The sequence below is a fragment of the Ictidomys tridecemlineatus genome, chromosome 2, assembly GCF_052094955.1.
Source record: "Ictidomys tridecemlineatus isolate mIctTri1 chromosome 2, mIctTri1.hap1, whole genome shotgun sequence".
Classification (NCBI taxonomy): Eukaryota; Metazoa; Chordata; class Mammalia; order Rodentia; family Sciuridae; genus Ictidomys; species Ictidomys tridecemlineatus.
Window position 1 is genome coordinate 181804607 of NC_135478.1, and position 20983 is coordinate 181825589.

A 20983-nucleotide genomic window follows, 5' to 3' on the forward strand; every position below is an offset into this window, starting at 1 on the left:
ATTTTTCAACTCTAAAAGGTTCACTTGAGTCTTTTTTTATACCTTCCATTTTTCCCTATGTTCATGATTTTCTGTACTTTTGTGAACATGTTTTTAACTTCCTTGAACTCCTCTCTCCTAGTGCTGTTATTTCTATTGTTCATGGATCTTTTCTATTTTTTTTCTTTTTCTTTTTTTTCATTGCTGGTAATAATGCAAAACCTCTAGCGTGCTAGCTACTATGCCACTGAGCTACTTAATGTCCCAGGCCATTTTTTTAATTTCCCTTTTTCTTGTTTTATGTCCTTGTTTTTCCTGTTTACATGACTGGCAGTTTGTTGCTGAATGCTAGATATTTAGAATTTTATATAATCAAATATTGGATTTGTTACCCTTTGAATATTGTTAGTGTTTGGGATATATTTTGTTGGATTCAACTTGATTAGCTTCATTAAATTAGCTCCAAAATAGCCTTTATTCTGGGACATATTGGCCTTTTCATTAAGGAAATATCCTTCTGAGGAGTCCATTCTGTACTCTAAAAATGAGGAACTCTTTCTATTCTAGCCTATTGGTTGTTATAGGTCTTTGTGAATCTCAAGATTGTTCTGCATTCTCTGTTCAATTGGCTAGTCTCTTTCCCAGAGGACTGAATGCTCATACACTTGGAGATGAGTGTAGGGCCAAAGACCTGAGGACACCTAACGATATTCAAAGCATTCATTTTATGGCTCCCTTCCTTTGTGCACTCTGTCCTGAAAATTCTAACAACTGTGATGTCCTCAGACTTTTAACTCAATGAAATTGCTTGACTTTAGATTCCATCTCCATATTCTGTTGCCCACAATCTCTCCCACAAGTGAACTAGGTTACTGCTTTTATTTCCTAAAAAAACAAACAAACAAAAAACCCACAACTCACTTTCTTTTGTCTAATGTCCAAGAAGAGTTATTTCACATATTTTGTTTCTTGATCTTCTGTTTTAAGGCTGAAGGATAAATCCAGTCTTTGTTGCTTCTTCATGGCCAAAAAGAAAAATTCTATAGGTCATTTAAGACATTCAAGAAATGTGTTAGGTTTTGATTAGTAGCCACTATATTTTTGTGTTTGAGGAACAATAATATTTGAATTTGCATGTATACTTGCTTTGAGGGAGGTAAGCAAAAGGAGCAATAGGTAGTTCTGTGGTAGTTGTTTCATTCCAGGGGCTATTAGACCTGATAGAATGGCAGATGTAAGAGTTCCAAGTCAAAAAACAGAGACTTCAGATTTTGGAAATATGTTTTATGTACAAGAAAATCTACTAAGGGAGGGTCTTGAACTAGTTAAATGTTTGCCAATTAATATAAATTAGCTTCTCTCAGATGACATAATTGAATCTTAGCATCTGGCTCTGTCATAGTGGCTTATAGGAAGTTGGTAACCTTTGGAGAATGAGAATGTCTGACATTCTGTCCCCAAATATAGAAGATGTCAGTTAGGTTCTTTATAGAATTTGTCTAACTCTTCCACAGTTATAATGATTTGGCCAAGATGTGCCATTATTTAGAAGAACTGATTATCACCTCAGCAGTTAGATTTGTTTCACCCACTTCCTTTATTAACAAATATTTGTTGAGCATTTTTTAATGAGTTTATCACTATGTTAAATGCATCCCTGCTCTTCAACACTTTCTTAATTATTAAAGATTTGATAAAAATGGCATTGCCTTATTGGTTCTAAGTATTGAGTATAGTTGATCTCGATATCAGTTTGAAAAATATTAATTCCTAGGTATGTTAGATCCTTGGCTCGTGTGTTTGGATTATGTTAGAGATAAAAGAAGTAATATGATAAGGTCTTTTAGGTATTTAACATCCTTGATATTTTCACTTTAAAAATAAATATGGTCATATTTTTAGGGAGCATGTAAAGAACTGATTGTTAGTCAACCTTGTCAGTGAAATTTCTTTGTAGTCTCATTATTTAAGTAGGTTTTACCTAAATTACTGTGGTCTTCTCTCCCAGCACATATATATGCAAGTATGAAAGATCAGAATCTGTGTTGCAAAGTACCCTGAAATTTTGATAGAGAAAATAACAGTATAGGAGACTCTGCATTAATAACTGTAGATGACTTAAAGTTGACCATAATAAAAATGAAGTATTTTGAAAGATCTCTTAGGCACTTCTAAATTAAATAATTAGTTTTTCACTTTCTTTTGATTACAAACATAAAAAATAGTAGAAGGTTGCTATTATGTATTGATAATATGATATTTATAGAATGTTATACCAGATATATTCTAGTTGAAACTTGTTATAATTTTGGTTTTCATGTGGAATATACGTTACTTTTGTAATTCTTAAAGTATTACAGCAAGCTAAAATTGAGTCATAAACAATTTAATTATTTTCTTCAAAATTAAGTTTTCAAGGAACTAGTTTTAAAGATATAGTTGTCATCAGTTTTATTTTATTTATAAAACTGCTATTTCTAATAAGTGTTTTTCTATGTGTATGTGTTATGTTTTTCTCAATAGAAAAAGAAAATTCAGGGGTCAACACCATCAATGTATTAATTTTTGGAAAATTAGCAAAGGACTGTGCAAAAGTTTTCTATGAAGGGGTAAAATATTTTTATATTTATTGTTTTAGAAATAGAGTTACTAATGATGTTATTCATCTTACAGTCTTTTTGAAATTTATTATTTATTTTCAGGCATTTAATAAAAGAATAAGACCTATAAAAGTGACATTTTTGAAATGTAACAGTACTAAGAGATGAGTAAAACTAATCATTGGCATAAAGAGGAATTATTTCTTAGTTCATTTTAATTTTTAGTATTGAATAGCATGTCTAAATTTAAATACATTGCTCCTTTAATTAAAATAAGTATTATTAAAGATTAATATGAGCTTTAGTTCTGTGTTTATAGTATTTTCTTAGAGTTATTTAAAAACTACATGCCTTCAAAATCCTGATCGAAATAGTAGCCAACCTAATCCAACAACATATGAAAAGGATTAGACCCTGTGAACTAGTAGGATTTATCCCAGGAAGGCAAAGCTCATTTAGTATAAGAAAATAAGTTACTGTCTTACACCAGATTTATTAGTAGAAGAAAGGGGGAAAAAACAAAGACATGATAATATCTGTTAATATGGGGAAAAGATTACTAGATAATGTGAGAAACCCTAACACATTTGATCATAAAAATATACAAAATTAGAGAATAAAATGGATCTTCCTCAAAATAATAGAGGGCATTTTTTGAAAAACCCACTCCTAATATAATAATGAGAGACTGAAAGCCTTCTCTCTGATTAGGAACAAGAGAAGTATGCCCCGATACTCAACATTGTACTAGATGTTCTAACTAGATCAATTAGTTAAGAGGAAGAAATATAAACCTTTCATAATGGAAAGGGAAAAATAAAACAATCATTATTTACAAATGACTGATCAGATATATAGAAAATTCCAAATACTTCAAAAGAAAGCTATTAGAACTAATAAATTAATTTGCTAGTTTTGAGGGATATGATTAACCCCCCCCACAAAAGTTAAGTGTTTATATATACCTGCAATGAATTATCTGAAAATGAAATGATGAAAGCAATTCTATTTATACTAGCACGTAAAAGAATAAAATACCTAGTAATAAATTTAACAAAAGAAAGAGTAGTACACAGAAAATTAAAAAGTTATTGCTAACAGAAGTTTTAAAAAACCTAATGAAAGAAAATAACCTTCCTTGTTCTTGGGTCAGAAGAGTTAATATGTTAAGTTGCCTGTACTACCCAAATGATCTGTAGATTTAAGAACATTTGTATGTATCATAGTTCCAATTTTTTTTTTGGTAGAAATTAAAATAACAAAAAAAAAAACAGTCAGTCCCCAAGTTTTTAGAGAATTTTAAGGCACTTCAGTGACCACATAACCAAAACAATCTTGAAAAAGAAGAATGAAATATTAGAACTCATGCTTCCTAATTTAAAAACATTATACTAATCAAAACACACTGATACTGGCATAAAGACAAGTGCACTAAAAGTTAATCAAGAAACAGTGGGTATTGTTTGAGGCCCTGGGTTCAATCCGTAAGTGCAAAGAAAAGAAAGAAATCCAGATTTCTATCAATAGTTAATTTTTGAGAAGAATATCAGGTCCAGTCAATGAACAAAACAATTAGGACAAAAAAAGAGATTCAAGACATTTAACATCCAAATGAGTAAGGAAGAAGTAAAACTATCTTTATACATAGTGACCTTTTGTCTTTTTAACAAATGATGAGGCAGTTGCATTTTCAAATGTAAGAAACTAGTAGGATATGATCAACCCCCATACAAAACAACCCCCACACATTATTTGTTGAAAAGACAAACACATTGCAGGTGTATATAAACAACTAACTTGTGTGGGGGTTGATCATATCCATGTGTAAGAAGTAGATTCTTACTGTACATCATACACAAAACTTAATTCAAGGTAGATTGAAGTCTTGTGAATAAATAGAAGATACAGGAATGAACCTTAATGAACTTAGATTTGGCAGTGGATACTGAAATGTGACAACAAATGCATAAGAAACAAAAGAAGAAATAAATTTCTTTTCATCAGAAGTTTAAGATGTTATGTATTAAAGAATATTATCACAGAAGAAAAAGAGCAGTTTCTAGAATGGGAGAAATATCTAATGAGGATTTGCTGTCTAGAATATATAAAGAAATTCTAGAGATGATCTACAAATGACCAAGAACTGCGTGAAAAATATGAATACTATTGTTGGTTTTTAGAATAAGAAAAATTAAAACCAAAGTGAAATACCATTTCACACCCACTAGGATGGTTATAATAAAAAAGTCACAGAAGTTCTAATGTTTCATAAAAATCTGAAGAAATTGGAACTTTTATATACTTTGCTTTAGGAATGTAATATGGTACAGCCACAGTAGAAAATTGGTTGGTATTTTCTCAAAAAGCTAAACAGAATTAGTGTATGACCAGCAATCTTAGATCTAGGTGTATAAACAAAAGAATAAAAACAGGTAAAGAAACTCACCTGTAGGTTTTTATTGTAGCATTATTTACCTCAGTCAGCAATGGTGGAAACCGTTCACATGTCCATCAACAGATGAATGGATAAGCAAAGTGTGTATGTACATATAGTAGAATATTAGCCATAAAGATGAATGAACTTCTGATATACACTACAGTGAGTTTGAACATTGAAAACATTAAAGTAGGTGAAATAAGCCAGATAAAAAATGACAACTATTGTTTGATTCTAGTTAATAAGTAGAAAGTGCATATTCATAGAGACTTTAGGGAAATTAAGGAAAAGTAGAGATCACCAGGACCTGAAAGAAGGTTAAAATGGGGAATTACTGCTTGACAGTTGAAAAGTTTGTGTTTGCTATCTTGAAAAGTTTTGGAAATAGAGGTGATGGTTGCACAACTTCGTGTTTTTAATTAATTCTACTGAGTTGAATCCTTAAGAATAGAAGTGGCAAGTTTTACGTTGTTTATATTTTGCCTAATAATGCAAACCTGCTATACAATACTTAGACAATATAGATAGGTAATTGAAAATGAGAATCTAAGTGACTAAGTTTCCTAGACCAGCATCATCTCAACTATTGCAATGATAGATGTTCTACATCCACATTGTTGATATGGTAACTACTACTTAAATGTGGCTAATGAGCACTTGAAATGTGGCTAGTATGGCTGAGGAATAATGTTTTAAATTTTATTTAGTTTAAATGTTACATATAGCTGATTGATACTGTATTGAACAACACATCTCTAAACAGCACATCTCTAAGTTTAACCAAGTTTAACTTGTGAAGTGGTGCTGTTTTTGTAAAACCCGACTTTGAAGTCTAGATTAAAGATCCGTTTCAAAAAAACTTTGGGTTTTGTTTTGTTTTGTTCGTTTTCCATGTAAAAAATTGTTGTGGATATATTGCTAAAGTGAAGTTTTAATCTATTTTTGCCAAAGCTCTTTTAAAGAGGCAGCAAAAGGAGAATCAGTAATAGTAATATTTTTCCTTGTGCAAATCTCTTATTAAACCTGTGATTTCTTAAAATCTTTCCTTGGGATTGAGGTAGTCAGGTAGGTGTTGTACAGTTTATGTCTTAAAACTCATGGATAGGTCATCAGATCATTTCTTCCAGGATGAAAACTAATTTTAGATACAGGTTTAAAGATTCTCATTGAGATAAAGTTTTAATGTACTTGGTGTGATAGAGAAGTTCTAGAGACAAATCTACTAAATAAGAAGTGTTATATAGCAGTCTTTTATCAGGGAAGGGGACTAGAAAATTAAATAGAAAAAAAAAAACATGCCCATACATAGTTATTCCTACTCAAGCCATTTAGGCTAAGAATTAATAGCTCTAAGCAAGTTACTATAAAACTGTCTTTCATGATGAGGCACTTTGGTTATGGGTAGCTCCAGTCAGTCCCTGTTGTCATTACTATTATTATTGTTACCTTTGAGGTGTGGATTTTTATCAGTTTAATTAATTTAATATTTGAGATGACTGTTTTGAGTTATTAAGAATTCAGTGTGGGCTGAGGACACAGTTCAGTTGGTAGAGTGCTTGCCTCTCATGCACAAAACTCTGTTCAATCCCCAGCACTACCAAAAAAAAAAAAAAAAATTCAGCATGTAAGAAGACTTGAGATGTCGTTTGTTGAAGAAAGGTATTCAGAAATGATGGAATTAGAAAGACAGGGAGAGAGAATATGAATAAGTTAGAATGTGAGTAGGTGAAGAATGTCATTGGATTTGGATGGGGTAGAGATTGCATTGAATCTGTATAATGCTTTTGGTAGTATGGCCATTTTTACAATATTAATTCTTCCTATACAAGAATATCCTTTACGTCTTCTAGGATTTCTTTAGTTTCTTTCTTCAATATTCTATATTTTTCATTGTAGAAGTCTTTAATCACCTTAGTTAAATTTATTCCTCAGGCTTTTTTTTTTTAGGTTATTGTGAATGAGATAATTTTCATTCATTCTTTCTCAGTAGATTTATTATTGGAGTATAGGAAAATGATTGATTTACTTATGTTTATCTTGTATCTTGATACTGTGCTCTAGAAGTCTTCTGATTGAGTTTTTTGGGTCTTTTAAAGGAAGGATCATGTCATTAGCAAACATAATTTGGCTTCTTTTTGTATTTGTATTCCTTTTCTTTTCTTGTCTGATTGTTCTGATAGTTTGAAGAACTGTCTTGAATAGGAGTGGTGAGAGTGGACATCCTTGTCTTGTTCCTGATTTTAGAGGAAATGCTTTCAATTTTTCTCTGTTAAATATATGTAGACTTTGTATTTATTATATGTAGCCTTTACAGTGTGGGAGAAAGTTTCTTTTATCCTTAGTTTCTCTAACATTTTTAACATGAATGGGTGCTGCATTTGTCCAATACTTTTTCAGATTATATTGAGATGATTTTTGTTTTTGACTCTGTGATAGATTATATTTATTGATTTTTGTATGTTGAACCAACAATGCATCCCTGGAATGAAACCCACTCCATTATGTTGTACTGTCTTCCTCATGTGTTTTAAAATGTGGTTTGTCAATATTTTATTATGAATTTTTTCAACTATATTCATCAATGATGTTAGTCTGAATTTTTCAGAATGAATTTGTCAGTGTCCCCCTTCCCTGTGTATTTCATGAATAATTTGTGGAAAAATAAGACAACCAGAATGACCAAAGCAATACTGAGCAGGAGGAACGATGCCAGAGGCATCACCACATCATCATACCAGATCTCAGATTATAGTAACCAAAACAACATGATATTGGCATCAAAACAGACATGAAGACCAATGAGACTTAAAAACAAAACAAAACACCAAAAAAACAAAAACAAATCCACATAGATACAGCCATCTAGTACTCAATGGAGGAGCCAAAAACCTTTGGAAAAAAAGGTAGCCTTTTTGACAAATAGTGCTAACAAAATTGGATGCCTTGTATGTAGAAAAATGGAACTGGATCTCTATCTTTCACCCTGTTCAAAAATCAACTCAAAATGGGTCAGAGTCCTAGAAATTACACTAGAAATTTTGTAACTGCTACAAGAAAACACATGCTCAACACTTCAACATTATCCCTGCAAGTACCAACTTTCTTAACAAGTCCCCTAATGCTTAAGAAATAAAATCAAGAGTCAATAAGTGGGATTTCAACAAATTAAAAAGCTTCTGCACAGCAAAAGAAAGAAAAGCATGAAGAGAAAAACCTATGAAATGGACGAAGATTTTTGTGAGATGGTCCTCTAACAGGAAATTAGTAACCAGAATATATAAAGAACTCAAAACACTTAACATCAAAAATAAATAAATAAATGGGCAAAAGAACTGAACAAACAGAAGAAATATAGGTAGCCAACAAACTTATGAAAAATGTTCAACATCCCGAATAATCAGAGAAGTGCAAATTAAAATTATACTGGGATTTCATCTCATTTCAGTCAGATGGGCAGTTATATCAAGAATATAAACAATAATAAGTCTTGTCAAAGATGTGGGGGGAAAGAAGATATACTTCTATATTGTTGATGGGACCACAAATTAGTCCAACTACTCTGGAAAGCAGTATGGATATTCCTCAAAAAACTAGGAACCACTATATAATCCAGTTACCCCACTTCTCAGTGTTTATTCAAAAGAACTAAAATCAGCATACTGTGGTGATAACAGGCACATCATTGTTTATAGCAGGGAAACTAACCATAGCCAAGTTATGGAACTAACCCAGATACCCATCAGCAGATGAATGGATAAAGAAAATGTTTATCTATACAATGGAGTTTTACTCAGTCTTAAAGAAAAATGAAATTATGTCATTTGCTGGTAAATAGATGAAACTTGAGAATATCATGCTAAATGAAATAAGCAAGACCCAGAATGTCAAGGGTCAAATGTTTTCTCTTGTATGTGGAAGGTAGACAAAAATAAGGGAAATAAAGGGGGGGGGGAAATCCCATGAAAATAGAAGCAATATCAGTGGAGCAGAGGAAAGGTAATTGAGGAGGATGGATGAGGGTCAGAAAAAGAGAGGAACAGCGGAATAAAATTAACCAAATTATGCTGTGTGCATATATGAATATGGTGAATTTAACTTTTTATGTATATCTGTAAAGCACTAATTTAAAACAACTGCAACTAGAAAAAAATAGAAGGAAGACCAGTAGAATAGAGGATGGGGAATAGAGGAAGGGAGGAGGGAAGGGAAAAGGGATTACAGGGTCTGGAAGTGGAACAAATGCTACCCATGTTTTGAAAGTTGATTTATTTTCACTTAGTTTTACTTAGGTATCCCATAGAAGCATTTCAAAAATAAATGCAAAGTAATATTGGAATCTTCTGTTTTATTTCTAATATGTTTTCATTTTTATTCTCTTTAAGCAGCTTACATTTATTTTTTATTTAAAAAGCATTATATAAAAATTACAGTGATTTTTTTAGAACATGTACTTATGTGTCTATGTGATAAACACTATATTAAGTATTGAATGTATTTTCCCTGACACATGAAAAATGTTTTTTGCTTTTAAAATAAATTTTATATAGGTGTTTATGAAAATATAATAGTATTATGACAGCTAATTAATATTTCTGAGATAACATAATGTTAAAGATTGTAAGTTAGTGTTTTCTCCCTCTTTAAATATGATAAACTTAGGTCACAGTTTAAATTCTTTCTGGACTTACAGTTCATGAGTGCTGATCATCTGGGCATGGTTAGTTTAGAGACTGTAGTATCATCATTAAAGAAAATTGCAATGCAAAGTTAGAACTTTTTGCACAAAGAAATTAACTCTTCTAATTTTGTTCTTATGTCTGCCTTGTCAGTTGTTTGTTTTTATAAGGCTAATTCCATATTTGATTAAAACTCAATTCCTAAAACTCTAAAACTAATTTTAACAAGATTTTAATCCTTGCTTTGCTAAATTAAAGATACAGTTTACAGAAATATACATGTCGTATAATTGAAACTCCTTGTTTTAGCTTTCATTTTTTAAAGTAAGTTTTAATATTTGATATGGGTAGACTTTTCCGAAGTGTTAAGTTTTAAAAAATATTTTATTACAAAACTGTCAATTATGGATATTTATGTATAGATAGATTTTCTATCCTTGTTTTGAAAACTGGAGGTAGAATAGTGTCTGTCTTGGAGGTCTAGAGATCTGGGTTCCTGTCTTAGTCTATAACTAATTATCTATAAGTGACTTTAGGCCATTCTTAATAGGCTTTCTGGCCCTTGTTTTCTTATCTAAAAGATGAAGGTGTTTGATGATCTTTGAGGTTCTTATCAATTCTAAAATGCAAAATCCTAAGATTCTATGAAGTAAGTTTTGTACAATTTATGTAAGATTTATGAAGCTGTACAATGTGTGTGTCTGAGTTTGCGAGTATTCATATCTTTGGTTATTTATGTAGTTGTTCAAATACATGAATTTTTTTATGTTTTATGATAGATGTTGTAGATAATTAGTGAATAAGATAGTCATGGGCCTTTCATTCATGGAACATGATGTGGAGTGGAGAAAAGTGGAGTTAGCCAACTATTACAATCATTTCATACATCTGTGATTCATAGTAAGAACATTAAGTAACAAATTGAGAAGAGTTATAGAAAAATGAGCACAGGGTACTTGGAGAGTGACTCAGTATGAGAATATATGCAGAGGTCCTGAGTGAGCATGTGGAATGTTTAAAGAATACTAGAAGGCAGAATATCAGATTGAGTCAACTAGTATATGACTGGTGAGGGAGGTGGTTACGGGATCATATAGTAATTGTAGACCATTGTAGGATTTGGGGTTTTAAGGTTAATATTACATAATTGTCTGTGGTGAATTACACAATACAATAGCTGGTAATTCTCAAAAAATATACTTTTTTATGTTAGTGAAACATTTTCTGTCTAATCACTATACTGTTAATACCATCAGGTCCCTGGTTTCTTGCTGAACCCTGTATTAACATTGTTTAAAATAATAAGATAACCTCATAAGATCTGCAAGGTCAGAAAAATTACTTGATGCTTATTAAAATCAGATATGTATTTTTCTTGTTAGACTATCAGTTATTTTACATATTCTGTGCCCTTTATCTGCTCATGAAATTTAACAGCTTGAGAATTTTTAATTTATTATCTATTAAAATCAGCAAATTAACTCTCTAGTCTTACAATTTATTTTTTCATTATTTATAAAATACTTTTAGTTTCTGCAATCAAACATGTAGATAAAACCTTGCATATTTGATAGATGTGTTACCCTTGTATAAATGGAAAAAATATTAAGTTTAACTTTTCTAGACCAATATGGGTGTTAATTTATGAACAATGCCAACTCAACACAGTAAATTGGGATACTTTTTCCAAAGTAGACAGTATAGCTAAAGTTTCCAAAAATTCAATATTTTATATATATAATATGTATTTTTCTTTTTTTTTCTTATCTTTTATTTTAAAACAAATGCTGTTTCAAATTCATTTATAATATGTATTATATATATATATTATTATATATATTTAATAGCAGTATGTTATATATCAGTTGCAGCAACAACAGCTTATCCAGGTTCTTCAGTCATATCAACATAATTATAGAGACATCCAGCACACTCCATTAAAGGTGGGGGAGGTATAAAAACAAAAGGAAAACAAAACTGGAGAAAACTGCAAAGTTCTGGTAGTGTTGTGATACCTGGCACCATTTTTTTCTTATTAGCTTCTCAGTCATCACCTGAAAAGAAAACATTCTGGAGTAACATTATTAAAAATAGCTCTGTTAAAGCACGGTCACTACTGCATACCATAAGGCAAGTACAAGAGGTTTTACATTCACAGAGTATGATACTGTACTGTCCTACATCTATAATACTAGAGGATACAATTAAAAAGGCAATTATTTGAGACTTGATTTCTACTTTTCCAGCAAAGGGTCCAAAGGATGGTATGACACAGCTCTGTAAAGAAGTGTACTTCTTTAGGATTTCCTTTTATTGGTGGCACAATTCTAAATACTTACACTCTTCATGAACATCAGCTGAAAACTGTTAAAAAAAAAAAAACAGGAAAAAAGCAAAACAAAACAACCATTGGATTCATACAACGGTGACCAAGTGGAGGCAAGCAAGACTCAACCTAACTAGTGTTTTACCAAATCTGTCATGTTTGAATGGTGAGCACTCCATGGAAGAAAGGAGATGCCAAGTAGTGCTCCAAAAAATTTCAGAATACAACCAAAACACAGCATCATTTCAAACAGAGGCAGTTGCCAAACACTGTTCATTCAAGTATGCCCAATGATACTGATTTCAATATTGAATCATCAGTTCACTCATTCAGGAAGAAGAGGAGATCAGTTTCTACAGTACTTTGTGTTCAACTCAATCATCATGTTACAAAAATAGCAGGCTGCCATAATAAAAAATAAGGCTCCTCTCTCCAGCACCAGTTATTACAGTTTACCTTTTTATTGTTTATCTATTAATTTGCTTATTTCACCACTGATTGCTTTCTTCATTAAGTTTCATGAACATATTAAGACCTATTTGTTAATGTACAAATGAGTTGTCTGATAGATTTTTTAAAGGACTTTTTTTAAAAGTAGTTTTAAGTTCACAGCAAAATTAGGAGAAAATTACAGAGATTTTCTTTTTACACCTTCCCTACACACATGCAGGCTTTCCTCCACTATCAGCATCCCCCTCTACAGTGAGATAGTCATTAAAATTGATGAACCTACTTTCATATATCATCACCTGGTCTGTAGTTTTCATGAGGGTTCACTTTTAGTAGTATACATTCTTCTGGGTTTGGGCAAATATATATTCACATATATTTACCATTTATAGTATGTACAGAGGATTTTCACTGCTGAAAAATCTTCTGTACTCTGCCTAGGCATCCTTGCCTTCTCCTAATCCCAGGCTACTGATCATTTTATCTTTATTGTTTTCATAGTTTTACATTTTTCATGATGTTATATAGACTCACACAGTATGTAGGCTCTTTTTTTTTTCCTGTTGATTCTTAATGTTTGAAGACCATTTCTATAAGAACATGTATACTGTTTACATTCTTTTTTTTTTTCCCGAGACTGGTTTGCAGTAAACAAACCAAACAGAAATTGTTCAGTGACATGGAATCAATCTATCTAATGCACAGTGAAGAATGGAGCAGTCATGAAAAGGAAATGACTTCTCTAGTTTTCAGTTACACTGATTGTATATTATTTACTTTTAATAGCTTGTGCACAGGCATCAGTAAGCCTTGTCACATTTAGTAACATGGTATTCTTCTCAAGCTGGTCTCCTAACACTTTTTCAGCAGATTGAGATAACTGCTTTTGTGTATCAGAATGTCCTCTTGGCACCAAACTAAGTAATTCCTCTTCTTTTTTGAATGGCCTCAGTATGGACCTCTCAGAAGTTTAGAAGTTAGAGCACTACACATTAAATCTCATTTTCAATTAAATCTACTAAATATAAAAACTAATATTTCATATTAAATATTCATCTTTCTTATTTTCTATGTATTTGAATAAATATAAAAATATATGAATTCATGGAAACTAGATCTGAAGAGCCATTTTTTTTCTCCTTTGTTTGATCTGTAATTCAATTTTTACCACTGTTAATTCATATAATATCTTTGTTGACTACTGTGAATAGAAACCTGTCAGTGACTCATGGAATGTACAGGTGGATAAGACATTATTTTTAGTTTTATAGAGCTTAATGGGTTGGGCGGGGTTGTGGCTCAGTGGTAGAGCATTTGCCTGGCACGTGTGAGGCCCTGGGTTCGATCCTCAGCACCACATAAAACCAAATATAAATAAATAAATAAAAGGTATTTTTTTAAAAAAGCTTAATGGGCTTTAACATGGCACTAGAGGTATTAAGTTTAAAGTTTGGAAGTAACAGAGTACAAAGAATGATTAAATGCTCTTTGGGAGAAATCAGAAGAAGATTTTTTTTTTCCCCTTCTAGGAAAGGTGTAATTTAAGATAGTCCTTATCAGGAAGAAGCATTTATAACCCAGACTTTGAAGAACAGATAAAGTTAAATATACACAAATGGGGAAATATTTATTATTCATGGGAGCTTAGAATAAGCAAAGAATAAATGTGGAAAAGTGTTAGATTTATAAGAGAATGAATGAAAATATTGAAGGAAATATTTATTGGATGAAAATAAATGGAAGTAGGCTCAGATGAGATGAGGGCCTTCAAAGCAATTTATGTGTGTGTGTGTGTGCATGCTTCTGTACATATTCAAATATAAATCTGTGCTTATAACAAACTTTACTTTTTAAAAAAAGTTTGATGATTTCCATGTTGACAAGTATATGCTCAGGGAAGAATTATAACTTCTTACTGAATCATGTGTAGCTAATATTGACATAAATTGAGAAATTTTTAATGAATTCTAGCTCACAGCTTTTAGTCATTTATTCATAAAATATTTTCTGTATTATGAAAGACATTTATAAAGTTTTATGCTGAACATTTGAGACAAAAATGTCCATCTGTGCCTTATCTTTTGCTTTTCGGTGGATTTTTTTTCCTCATAGTGTTTATTTTTGAAAATGTTTTTAAGTTAAATAAAGAATAACATAAGATACTGGTGTGTGTGTGTGTGAGAGAGAGAGAGAGAGAGAGAGAGGGAGAGAGAGGGAGGGAGGGAGAGAGAGAGAGAGAGAGAGAGAGAGAGAGAGAGAGAGAGAGAGAGAGAGAGAGAGAGAGAAAATCATGCTTATTTGAATAAACAACTTTGAATCTTTAACCAAAATCTTAAGTTTTCTTTTAAATGAGAATTTATTGGTCTGAGGTCAGTTGTAAACACAAAGCAAATAAAAACATAACCCTTTGTCTTCCAGGGGCTTAGAACCTAGTTTATGAAACTGAATAGAAAATTCTGGGGGCTGATACCATGCCCTTGTATATATAAAGCAAAATTTAGTTATGTAGACTTTCATTTGATGGAGATTAAAACTATTGATGGAAGATGACCTAAAGTCCAAGAATTTTTATACATCTTAAGATTTGTTATTAAAATTAGAAGAATAAGAAAACAAAATATGTACAATGGACAAGACAGAACTCAGTTTATGTTTCAGTATCTGAAAATATTCAGATACAAATAAGTGGAGAATGACACGAACAAATGGAGAATGGCTTTTTCTTACTGTTATAAACATAAGTTTAATATATCTCTTCTTAGGTATAACTGGAAATTTCCTAGTTTTATATCATGTTCTGGATTTATATACATATGTAATTTGTAATATAGAGTTTTTACACTAAAGACATGCTTTTTTCAATGTAGTCTCTCAGTTCTGAAATTTTATTCTTAATAGTGCTAACCCATTTGTTATCTTGTGTTTAATTATACAGCTTATTTATATAAGCTGAGATAAACAATGATTTTTAAGTCCCACTAAAAAAAAATCTTCTATGTGATTATGTTAGTGTTTTCCTGGGCCATGAAGTGGGACATTATTCTTTTCTATGGTTGTAGAAGTTCAGGGTCAAAGGAGGTATTAGTCTAAAACATATATTCAATAAGCATGAAATCAATTTAGGTTAAGCAGTTTTCCATTTTATAGAAGTAATTCCTGTTTTTAAATAATGATTTGTATAACATTCTGGGTTATCGATATTTCATAGTTAAATAACAAACTTTTTTTTCATATATAGGACACCATTGCATTGGCTAGCTTTATTGTTTTGTCAGCATCTACAAGCAGAGATACTAAATGTTGCATATTTTTGAAAGCATTTGAAAACTTCAAATCAATTGTTTATGTAAGTATGCAACTTTTGTTTTCTAACCATATATATTGTAGCTTCACTGAGCTGAAGTAATGGGATGAGATGTTATTTTTGGAAATCAGATAAATTTAGTTTGACTGAATTGTTTTAGTGGTATAGAAAGCTCAAATTTCAGTTCTGAAGTTTCAGTGATTGAATCTGCTGAAACAAATAGATTAATAGGAGGAAAAAAATGTACAAATTTATTAATGTGAGTGTATTTACAGGAGCCATACAAAATAAGACATGTAAGCTGTTTGAGACTTAAAAACCTCTATAGGAGAGAGGGAGGGAGGAGAGCTATCTGCAATTTTAGGGGAGTATAAAAGGATTTTTATGGAGGGAGAATGGAGAGGAGACAGTGAATTAATACAAATATATTTTGGGTTCTTAATGTAATATTTGATTTTTAATCTCTTCCTCTATGATTTGAGTTTAATCTTACATGGCTAATGAAATTATAATAACAAGATCTGAAGGTAATTATGTTCTTTTTTGGGAGGTCTAGTCTTTGAGTAAATAAGGAAACTAACTTCAGAGAAAACTCTTCCAAGCATTTGCTGTTTCTTACCAAATATCTTTGGTAAGATGATATTTTAGTTATTTTAGAATACATAACACCTACTACATCCACATGTACATGCACAGATACACGCATATTTATATCTACTTTTTAGTCGATCTACTTTATATTTTGATTTTGAATTAGTCTACTTTACAGTTTGATTTTGAAATAGCCTCTCAGCTTGAGGTCCAAAGTTGTATATTTTGGAATGTCATTTTCTGAGCTTCAACAATTAACTATTTCAAATTTAAAAAAAATCAAAATGTTTAGAATGACTCTGAAAAAGGAAGGTCTTGTATGAATACAGTCATGCATTTCTTAATGATGGTCGTAGGTTCTGAGAAATGCATCATTAGGTGATTTTATGGTTGTATAAACGTCCTAGAATGTACTTTTCACAAGCTCAAATGGCTGCTATGTCACAAGGCTGTGTTATATGACCACTGTCATATATGCAGTCCATTGTTGACTTGTTGACTTAAATATCCTGGTCAACATATTATTGCATTTAAAATGAAACTTAGAAAACTTCATAGACATTCAAGACCTCATCCTCTTCTTTGTAATTATCCCATTAGGTACTTCTGATAGTTGACCTGATTTCATTTTAAATTAATTAGTTAAAACATTTTCTCCTGGGTTAGTCTTTGTGACAGTGACTTCTTACTCTTGACCTCCTTTCTCCTTCGCATGCTGGAAAACTACTTCTTTGATCAAAATCATATGTTGACCAAGTCATACAACTGTTTGATTGTTTTCTCCTAGTGTGTACAAAGGCAAATCAAGGGCTATGGGTGGCCTTATTTGATATTATAATAAATAAATTAGGTTGAATATGGGTTAGATTTATAGGTAAAGTGATCTCTACTACATTTCCTTTATTTTATTTTGTTTTTCTGTAAAGTCCAGGGTTCTGTGCAGAAGTTTTGAACACTAATTCTGATTTTCCACTTCCTTTGAACTGAGAATTGTATGCTCTTTTATATTTTTTTCCTGAGGACTAAATACTGATATACTTCAAATTTGAGTGTTTTAATGAAAATTTAATACATTTTACTCTTTTCTTTTTGTAGTACCAGGGACTGAACCCAGGGGTGCTTAGCTACTGAGCCACATTCCCAGGCTTTAAAATTTTTTTTAAATTTTGAGACAGGGCCTTGTTAAGTTGCTTAAAGCCTCACTAAGTTGCTAAGGATGTTTTTGAACTTGTGATCTCACTGCCTTAGCCTCCTGTGCTGCTGGGTATATAAGGCATGAGCCACCTTACCCAGCACATTTTATTCTTAATATATAATCTATAACTTCTTGTCATTTTAGTGAGTTTGAATATTATACTGTTAAGTATTAGTTTTACCACAGTTTAATGTCTGTGATGACACTACAGATAGTTTGCATACAATTAAACCCTCTCTCTTTTTTCAGGTTTATGTCAAATCTGTGAGAGATTTTTCTACAGAACCAATGTCTTTGGTAAGATGATATTTTAGAATACATAATACCTACTACATCCACATAGACATGCACAGAGACACACACACATATTTATATCTGCTTTTTAGACCATCTACTTTATATTTTGATTTTGAATTAGTCTACCTTACTGTCTTGATTTTGAAATACTATCAGAAAATGAAGTCCCTTTTTTATATCTAATAGCATTCTATTTGCTAACACATTTACTTAGTAATTAATATCTGCTTATTTTATTATCTGGATATCTGCTGATACTTTGTATAAGGTATACATACACAAGAAAATTTAATTTAAAAAGATTTTTACTATATGAAGACAATGAGATTTTTGATAATTTTAATTATAGGAAGAATCATTTTTTGTTTTTCATCAAGTTATGTATGAACAGATTATTATGTGCTGAATTATTATTTGATAAATTATATAATTTTAAGTAAAGAATTTCTTTGTATTTGTGATACATTTTGCTTTTTCTTTTTATACCATATTTTCACCCTTATAAAATTTTGTTATAGCGGTAGGAAGGTTCCCTTTTTTTTTTTTTTTTTTTTCAGTTTTCCAGAATTTTATTGCTTGGAAACAAGTTACTAGGTCCAGCCGCCCTTACTCAAAGGGAGAGGATTACATAAAGCAGTAAATTTTATTTATTTTTTTTTTTAGTAAAGATTATTTTATTTTTTTTTATTTTTTTATTTTTTTTTTATTGGTTGTTCACAACATTACAAAGCTCTTGACATATCATACTTCGAACAATAGTTTCAAGTGAGTTATGAACTCCCATTTTTACCCCAAATACAGATTGCAGAATCACATAGGTTACACATTCACATTTTTACATAATGCCATACTCGTGACTGATGTATTCTGCTACCTCTCCTATCCTCTACTATCCCCCTCCCCCCCATCTTCTCTTTCTATCCCATCTACTGTAATTCATTTCTCTCCTTATTTTTCTTCCAATTCCCCTCACAACCTCTTTTATGTAGTTTTTTATAACAATGAGGGTCTCTTTCCATTTCCATGCAATTCCACTTTTCTCTCTCTTTCCCTCCCATCTCGTGCCTCTGTTTAATGTCAATCTTTTCTTCCTGCTCTTCCTCCCTACTCTATTCTTAGTTGCTCTCATTATATCAAAGAAGACATTTGGTATTTGTTTTTTAGGGATTGGCTAGCTTCACTGAGCATAATCTGCTCTAATGCCATCCATTTCCCTGCAAATTCCATGATTTTGTCATTTTTTAGTGCTGCGTAATACTCCATAGTGTATAAATGCCACATTTTTTTAATCCATTCATCCATTGAAGGGCATCTGGGTTGGTTCCACAGTCTAGCTATTGTGAATTGTGCTGCTATGAACATCGATGTGGCAGTATCCCTGTAGTACGCTCTTTTAAGGTCTTCAGGGAATAGACCAAGAAGGGCAATAACTGGGTCAAATGGTGGTTCCATTCCTAGCTTTCCCAGGAATCTCCATACTGCTTTCCAAATTGGCCGAACCAATTTGCAGTCCCACCAGCAATGTATAAGAGTACCCTTTTCCCCACATCCTCGCCAGCACTTGTTATTATTTGACTTTATAATGGCTGCCAATCTTACTGGAGTGAGATGGTATCTTAGGGTAGTTTTGATTTGCATTTCTCTGACTGCTAGAGATGGTGAGCATTTTTTCATGTATCTGTTGATTGATTGTATGTCCTCTTCTGAGAAGTGTCTGTTCAGGTCCTTGGCCCATTTGTTGATTGGGTTATTTCTTGTCTTATTGTCTAATTTTTTGAGTTCTTTGTAAACTCTGGATATTAAGGCTCTATCTGAAGTGTGGGGGGTAAAAATTTGTTCCCATGATGTAGGCTCCCGATTTACTTCTCTTATTGTTTCTCTTGCTGTGAAAAAACTTTTTAGTTTAAGTAAGTCCCATTTGTTGATTCTTGCTATTAACTCTTGTGCTATGGGTGTCCTGTTAAGGAATTTGGAGCCTGATCCCACAATATGTAGATCGTAGCCAACTTTTTCTTCTATCATACGCAGAGTCTCTGATTTGATATAAAGGTCCTTGATCCATTTTGAGCTAATTTTTGTGCATGGTGAGAGGAGGGGATTCAGTTTCATTTTGTTGCATATGGATTTCCAGTTTTCCCAACACCATTTGTTGAAAATGCTATCTTTCCTCCATTGCATGCTTTTAGCCCCTTTATCGAATATAAGATAGTTGTAACTTTGTGGATTAGTCTCTGTATCCTCTATTCTGTACCATTGGTCTACCCGCCTGTTTTGGTACCAGTACCATGCTGTTTTTGTTACTATTGCTCTGTAGTATAGTTTGAAATCTGGTATTGCTATACCACCTGATTCACACTTCCTGCTTAGAATTGCTTTTGCTATTCTGGGTCTTTTATTTTTCCATATGAATTTCATGATTGCTTTATCTATTTCTACAAGCAATGCCATTGGAATTTTGATTGGCATTGCATTAAACCTATAGAGGACTTTTGGTAATATCGCCATTTTGATGATGTTAGTTCTGCCTATCCATGAACAGGGTATATCTTTCCATCTTCTAAGATCTTCTTCTACTTCTCTTTTTAGGGATCTGTAGTTTTCATTGTATAAATCTTTCACCTCTTTTGTTAGGTTGATTCCCAAGTATTTTATTTTTTTTGAGGATATTGTGAATGGAGTGGTTTTCCTTATTTCCATTTCAGAGGTTTTGTTGCTGATATACAGAAAAGCCTTTGATTTGTGCGTGTTGATTTTATATCCTGCCACTTTGCTGAATTCATTTATTAGTTCTAGTAGTTTTTTTGTAGACCATTTTGGGTCTTCTAGGTATAGAATCATGTCATCTGCAAATAGTGATAATTTAAGTTCTTCCTTTCCAATTTTTATGCCTTTAATTTCTTTCGTTTGTCTAATTGCTCTGGCCAGTGTTTCGAGAACTATATTGAATAAAAGTGGTGATAGAGGGCATCCGTGTCTTGTTCCTGATTTTAAGGGGAATGCCTTCAATTTTTCTCCATTCAGAATGATGCTAGCCTGGGGCTTAGTGTAAATAGCTTTTACAATATCAAGGTAAGTTCCTGTTATCCCTAGTTTTTCTAATGTTTTGAACATAAAGGGATGCTGTACTT

General features: G+C 31.8%; 1 protein-coding gene across 1 annotated transcript in view; it reads left to right on the forward strand.

Moving 5' to 3' along the window:
- Pot1 (protection of telomeres 1) overlaps nt 1-20983 on the forward strand; it is a 102721-nt gene that overhangs the window by 12476 nt on the left and 69262 nt on the right. The window contains exons 4-6 of the mRNA XM_078040292.1: nt 2503-2588; nt 15707-15814; nt 17808-17855. Of these exons, the coding sequence (XP_077896418.1) occupies nt 2503-2588; nt 15707-15814; nt 17808-17855 (242 nt within the window). The remainder of the gene's footprint in view (nt 1-2502; nt 2589-15706; nt 15815-17807; nt 17856-20983) is intronic.